Genomic DNA, 8,002 nt, shown 5'->3' on the forward strand with positions numbered 1-8,002 from the left:
TGAGGCACATTGCTACTGAATTAGAATCCAGAGATATCATCAGGCGTGAAAGTAAAACACCCCACCCCCTTGAAGCACAGACATTTTATAACGATCCGTTTTCCCCCATTTCAGACCAGCAATGGGTGGTTTCAGGAGATAAGAAACCAATCTATGATATTTTTTCTTTAATATAGACATAATATTTATTACGTTTATCAGAATTGGCACAACGTAGAATCCCAAATGGCAACCACATCACGTGATCTATCTAATGGTTAAAGCATAATGAAACTCAATCTAGCAGATGATAATTTTGTTTTGAACTTTCGATGTTGGATGATGTTTCATTGACTCATTTGATTGTTGGCATAACAATGTACTAGTGATTTATACCAAAGATCAACCATTTTATAAATGTTTGAGCATAACCTACTACAGGAAACTTTATTCATGTAGCATGATTAAGCCTGATGAAAATACAGACCGTTAGTAAACAACACAGCTTCTGTCATCGATGTAGCTTGCACAGTTTCGCGGTAAACAAGAATTAAAGTTGGGATTCGAAAACATATGAGGGTCGATAACATATGACCCTACTATACATTCGTGTTCTTGTGTGTGACTGGTTCGGTATTGGTTACTAATACAAGACACACCGTCCCTTGATAAAATTGGGTCTATTTATCATTATTATCCAATACTTTTTACAACCGTGTTTCATTTCAGACGATTGCCTGTCAGTGGATGCTGCTTTGTGATTAGAGCTGCACCCCGCGAAAGAAGTACGCCCGCCCACCCCCTTCCGTACACACCATCCTGACGACTCTGGCCGACTATAAGCCCTATTCATTCGGTGCATAACCGAGTCAATCCTTCTTCTATGATCGAGTGTCGTGTAAAATGTAAGTCAAATGTTTACGTTTTCATCGTTTCTAAATAAGGTTGAGTCATTAGATTCTTAGAGTGTGTATAAAGTTCAGTTCCTGTCTCAATACGGCCCAAGTTGTAGCGGAAACTGTTTTGAGCTAAATGGCGAACAGCCAGTCATGCCCAACGCTCAGGACTGTAGTATAATACGAAAGTGTAAGGCCGCCCACGGGCTAACAACCTGGTGTCATGTGTTTTCAGTAGGATAACAGGAAAAATGTTCACAATCAAAAACTAAATGGTTTTTTTTTTAAATCATCTATCTAACCTTGCTTAGAAGATGAGTTTACCTGTCCCCAACCCAAATTTGCTTAGCAGATGACTTAATCTGTTTTATAGTTGAGCTTAAAAATAAGCAATTGAATAGCGCTTTTCCTTGGTACTGCTCTTGACATCAGAAGCTATAACAGTTAGGGATTGGGCATGTGGTTTTTCTCCTGGCTGGCTGGATCTCTCTATTGTTAAGAGATTTGTAGTTGACAAAGATCTTTTGTATCACTATGGTACCACTTGCTTAGCAGATGAGTGTATCTGTTTTATAAGTGAGCTGAACAAAAGAAGCAATTGAATAGCACTAATCCGTGGTCATGCTCTTAATAACAATAGTAGCTACCAGAGACTGGGCATGTGGTTTCTTTCTCTGGCTGGCTGAATCTCTCTTTTGTTAAGAGAATTGTAGTTGGCAAAGATCTTTTGTACCAATATGGTAGTACATGCTTAGCAGATGAGTTTAACTGTCTCCCAACCCAAACTTGCTTAGCTGATGACTTTATCTGTTTAATAGTTGAGCTGAACAAAAGGAGCAATTGAATAGCGCTGCTCCTTGGTAGTGCTCTCTTGACAATAGAAGCTACTAAATGGGTTTTTTTAAATCATCTATCTAACCTTTTAGCAAAAACACTTGCACTTCATCGTGTGTTGACATTTTTAAAGTTTTGGTTTTACGTTTCGAGAGATAGTCCGCCATTACCAGTGCTAATGCATGCACGACATTGGAGCAACGTCATATATTTTCACACATTTCATTGGTTGGTATTTTATTGAATATTCAGAAGCTAGTATGGCATGCAAAACAAATCCCAAATTTTATTCAACTACTTCTAAACAAATTAAATTACATTGTTGTCCTGAGGCACATTGCTACTGAATTAGAATCCAGAGATATCATCAGGCGTGAAAGTAAAACACCCCACCCCCTTGAAGCACAGACATTTTATAACGATCCGTTTTCCCCCATTTCAGACCAGCAATGGGTGGTTTCAGGAGATAAGAAACCAATCTATGATATTTTTTCTTTAATATAGACATAATATTTATTACGTTTATCAGAATTGGCACAACGTAGAATCCCAAATGGCAACCACATCACGTGATCTATCTAATGGTTAAAGCATAATGAAACTCAATCTAGCAGATGATAATTTTGTTTTGAACTTTCGATGTTGGATGATGTTTCATTGACTCATTTGATTGTTGGCATAACAATGTACTAGTGATTTATACCAAAGATCAACCATTTTATAAATGTTTGAGCATAACCTACTACAGGAAACTTTATTCATGTAGCATGATTAAGCCTGATGAAAATACAGACCGTTAGTAAACAACACAGCTTCTGTCATCGATGTAGCTTGCACAGTTTCGCGGTAAACAAGAATTAAAGTTGGGATTTGAAAACATATGAGGGTCGATAACATATGACCCTACTATACATTCGTGTTCTTGTGTGTGACTGGTTCGGTATTGGTTACTAATACAAGACACACCGTCCCTTGATAAAATTGGGTCTATTTATCATTATTATCCAATACTTTTTACGACCGTGTTTCGTTTCAGACGATTGCCTGTCAGTGGATGCTGCTTTGTGATTAGAGCTGCACCCCGCGAAAGAAGTACGCCCGCCCACCCCCTTCCGTACACACCATCCTGACGACTCTGGCCGACTATAAGTCCTATTCATTCGGTGCATAACCGAGTCAATCCTTCTTCTATGATCGAGTGTCGTGTAAAATGTAAGTCAAATGTTTACGTTTTCAGCGTTTCTAATTAAGGTTGAGTCATTAGATTCTTAGAGTGTGTATAAAGTTCAGTTCCTGTCTCAATACGGCCCAAGTTGTAGCGGAAACTGTTTTGAGCTAAATGGCGAACAGCCAGTCATGCCCAACGCTCAGGACTGTAGTATACATGTAATACGAAAGTGTAAGAAGCTACTAAATGGGTTTTTTTAAATCATCTATCTAACCTTTTAGCAAAAACACTTGCACTTCATCGTGTGTTGACATTTTTAAAGTTTTGGTTTTACGTTTCGAGAGATAGTCCGCCATTACCAGTGCTAATGCATGCACGACATTGGAGCAACGTCATATGTTTTCACACATTTCATTGGTTGGTATTTTATTGAATATTCAGAAGCTAGTATGGCGTGCAAAACAAATCCCAAATATTATTCAACTACTTCTAAACAAATTAAATTACATTGTTGTCCTGAGGCACATTGCTACTGAATTAGAATCCAGAGATATCATCAGGCGTGAAAGTAAAACACCCCACCCCCTTGAAGCACAGACATTTTATAACGATCCGTTTTCCCCCATTTCAGACCAGCAATGGTTGGTTTCAGGAGATAAGAAACCAATCTATGATATTTTTTCTTTAATATAGACATAATATTTATTACGTTTATCAGAATTGGCACAACGTAGAATCCCAAATGGCAACCACATCACGTGATCTATCTAATGGTTAAAGCATAATGAAACTCAATCTAGCAGATGATAATTTTGTTTTGAACTTTCGATGTTGGATGATGTTTCATTGACTCATTTGATTGTTGGCATAACAATGTACTAGTGATTTATACCAAAAATCAACCATTTTATAAATGTTTGAGCATAACCTACTACAGGAAACTTTATTCATAGCATGATTAACCCTGATGAAAATACAGACCGTTAGTAAACAACACAGCTTCTGTCATCGATGTAGCTTGCACAGTTTCGCGGTAAACAAGAATTAAAGTTGGGATTCGAAAACATATGAGGGTCGATAACATATGACCCTACTATACATTCGTGTTCTTGTGTGTGACTGGTTCGGTATTGGTTACTAATACAAGACACACCGTCCCTTGATAAAATTGGGTCTATTTATCATTATTATCCAATACTTTTTACGACCGTGTTTCGTTTCAGACGATTGCCTGTCAGTGGATGCTGCTTTGTGATTAGAGCTGCACCCCGCGAAAGAAGTACGCCCGCCCACCCCCTTCCGTACACACCATCCTGACGACTCTGGCCGACTATAAGTCCTATTCATTCGGTGCATAACCGAGTCAATCCTTCTTCTATGATCGAGTGTCGTGTAAAATGTTAGTCAAATGTTTACGTTTTCAGCGTTTCTAATTAAGGTTGACTCATTAGATTCTTAGAGTGTGTATAAAGTTCAGTTCCTGTCTCAATACGGCCCAAGTTGTAGCGGAAACTGTTTTGAGCTAAATGGCGAACAGCCAGTCATGCCCAACGCTCAGGACTGTAGTATACATGTAATACGAAAGTGTAAGGCCGCCCGCGGGCTAACAACCTGGTGTCATGTGTTTTCAGTAGGATAACAGGAAAAATGTTCACAATCAAAAACTAAATGTTTTTTTTTTTAAATCATCTATCTAACCTTGCTTAGAAGATGAGTTTACCTGTCCCCAACCCAAATTTGCTTAGCAGATGACTTAATCTGTTTTATAGTTGAGCTTAAAAAATAAGCAATTGAATAGCGCTTTTCCTTGGTACTGCTCTTGACATCAGAAGCTATAACAGTTAGGGATTGGGCATGTGGTTTTTCTCCTGGCTGGCTGGATCTCTCTATTGTTAAGAGATTTGTAGTTGACAAAGATCTTTTGTATCACTATGGTACCACTTGCTTAGCAGATGAGTGTATCTGTTTTATAAGTGAGCTGAACAAAAGAAGCAATTGAATAGCACTAATCCGTGGTCATGCTCTTAATAACAATAGTAGCTACCAGAGACTGGGCATGTGGTTTCTTTCTCTGGCTGGCTGAATCTCTCTTTTGTTAAGAGAATTGTAGTTGGCAAAGATCTTTTGTACCAATATGGTAGTTCATGCTTAGCAGATGAGTTTAACTGTCTCCCAACCCAAACTTGCTTAGCTGATGACTTTATCTGTTTAATAGTTGAGCTGAACAAAAGGAGCAATTGAATAGCGCTGCTCCTTGGTAGTGCTCTCTTGACAATAGAAGCTACTAAATGGTTTTTTTTAAATCATCCATCTAACCTTTTAGCAAAAACACTTGCACTTCATCATGTGTTGACATGTTCAAAGTTTTGGTTTTACGTTTCGAGAGATAGTCCGCCATTACCAGTGCTAATTCATGCACGACATTGGAGCAACGTCATATGTTTTCACACCTTTCATTGGTTGGTATTTTATTGAATATTCAGAAGCTAGTATGGCGTGCAAAACAAATCCCAAATATTATTCAACTACTTCTAAACAAATTAAATTACATTGTTGTCCTGAGGCACATTGCTACTGAATTAGAATCCAGAGATATCATCAGGCGTGAAAGTAAAACACCCCACCCCCTTGAAGCACAGACATTTTATAACGATCCGTTTTCCCCCATTTCAGACCAGCAATGGTTGGTTTCAGGAGATAAGAAACCAATCTATGATATTTTTTCTTTAATATAGACATAATATTTATTACGTTTATCAGAATTGGCACAACGTAGAATCCCAAATGGCAACCACATCACGTGATCTATCTAATGGTTAAAGCAGAATGAAACTCAATCTAGCAGATGATAATTTTGTTTTGAACTTTCGATGTTGGATGATGTTTCATTGACTCATTTGATTGTTGGCATAACAATGTACTAGTGATTTATACCAAAAATCAACCATTTTATAAATGTTTGAGCATAACCTACTACAGGAAACTTTATTCATAGCATGATTAAGCCTGATGAAAATACAGACCGTTAGTAAACAACACAGCTTCTGTCATCGATGTAGCTTGCACAGTTTCGCGGTAAACAAGAATTAAAGTTGGGATTCGAAAACATATGAGGGTCGATAACATATGACCCTACTATACATTCGTGTTCTTGTGTGTGACTGGTTCGGTATTGGTTACTAATACAAGACACACCGTCCCTTGATAAAATTGGGTCTATTTATCATTATTATCCAATACTTTTTACAACCGTGTTTCATTTCAGACGATTGCCTGTCAGTGGATGCTGCTTTGTGATTAGAGCTGCACCCCGCGAAAGAAGTACGCCCGCCCACCCCCTTCCGTACACACCATACTATACGCTTAAACAGAGGTCAGTCACCGTCATTTTCTGAACTTTCAAAGAGTAAACTTTAACATCTTTAAGCACAGATGGAAGCCAACACAAACCCAACAACCGTCAATGACACGGTAGATAAAGACTATATTACAAACCTACCTCCTGAACTCACGAAGTCAATATTTGGATATCTGAGTGCGGTAGATTTGATTCGCGTGGCATCCCACAACAAACATTTGCGTAATGTGGCAAACACAGATTTAATATGGCGCCCTCTATGTCAGGAAAAAGGATGGGAGCGCTATGGTAGCATTACCGATCTCACTAAGGAAATCCCGTACAAACCCAAGGATGTTATAGTCAAGCACGACTCAACGATGGATCTTGTTGCTACGTGCAGATGGAAGGAAATTTACATAAAAGCATATCTGCTTGAGAACAACTGGAAGAAAATGTGTTTCCACGTTAGCAGTTTAAAACCTAGCAATATGGACGCAGGGCTGTACCCTCGACCAAGTGTTCGTGACGTGGTTATCGACAAAGACTGTCTGGTGGTTGTAATGTCGAACGAAACAATCCAAATATGGGATGTTAAGACTGACACCTGTCTACACATTATTCCGGCTATCAGTGAAGGTGTCGCTTGTTTAAGAGTTTGTAATGGTAAACTTGCTGTCGGTAGTAAAGACGGTGTGGTTCGTTTATTTAGTGCCAATAGTGGAGAGCTATTGCATCTCATGCAGGGAACCAAGGAAGAATCTATCGACCGAATATTATTCATTGATACAGAGTTGGTAATCAGTGATGCTATTCCGCTGAATATTACAGGAGATGGTGCTAAACACAAACATATCAACGTATGGAATGTTGAAGATGGAGCACTTCGTCATAGCTTTAAGATCGATGTGGAAGGGGCTATTTTAAGAGATGTTGACTATCGGGATAATATGGTGGTTGGGGCGTACAGTGATAAGTGTCTTCGACTCTGGGATGCAGTCACTGGTGATTGCATACATACTTTAAGATATAATTCTGAAGGTATTGCGGAGAGATTGTCATGTTGCCTTGGTAGCAGCATTATCGCTTTGGCTGATATTGATGACATGAAGTTAATTATTTGGAATAAAAAATCAGGGGAGAATGTGACGTCAGTTTCGATTTCTGGTGATTTTGAAGGTTCGCCAAGCAAATGTGAGGCAGTCGAAGATTTGTTAGTAATGTGTCTTGCAGAAACTTACTTCTTGGTGTATGACAAAACAGGGAAACTTTTGAAAACTGTTTATGATGAAGAAGGACTTCGGAGTATCTGTTGTTATGGTGACAAATTTATAGACCAATTACGTGCGGATTGTACAGATGATTGTGTAGACATTTGTAGAATTTTCAGGGTTGTTTCAGGTAGCATGAATGAAATGGGTGCTATTGTAGGTGAACTTATAGACATGATAGAGGGAGTTGATGATACCAAAATGGTCGTGTCTTCGGCGGACTCGGTGTTGGACATTTACCATTTCTGGTGAGAAGCTGATGACAGGGGACGAGTTTTCATATCGCAGCAGGCCCCAATTTCATGGCATTGCTTACCACAGTACTCTGCGCATTCAGTGCCAATAAAAAGCACGTTTGTCGATATAAATAACAGCCGACTACAGCCATTAGGTAGTGCCATGAAATAATGGGCCAATATCTTTCTGGATATGTGTAGAAAATGAGCGGATGTTTAATAATAATAATAAACCGTTCTTTTAAAGCGCATTACACACGGAGTCCCAATGCGCTCTACAA

At 38.8% G+C, this 8,002-nt stretch overlaps 1 protein-coding gene across 1 annotated transcript; it reads left to right on the forward strand.

Moving 5' to 3' along the window:
• The first annotated feature begins 6,309 nt into the window (after window positions 1–6,309).
• On the forward strand, window positions 6,310–7,737 carry LOC117296698 (F-box/WD repeat-containing protein 7-like). The gene has a single exon (XM_033779738.1). It carries the CDS (start codon window positions 6,310–6,312, stop codon window positions 7,735–7,737), a length of 1,428 nt encoding a protein of 475 aa, XP_033635629.1.
• The last annotated feature ends 265 nt before the right edge of the window (window positions 7,738–8,002 follow it).

The sequence above is a fragment of the Asterias rubens genome, chromosome 11 (genome assembly GCF_902459465.1).
Source record: "Asterias rubens chromosome 11, eAstRub1.3, whole genome shotgun sequence".
Taxonomy (NCBI): Eukaryota; Metazoa; Echinodermata; class Asteroidea; order Forcipulatida; family Asteriidae; genus Asterias; species Asterias rubens.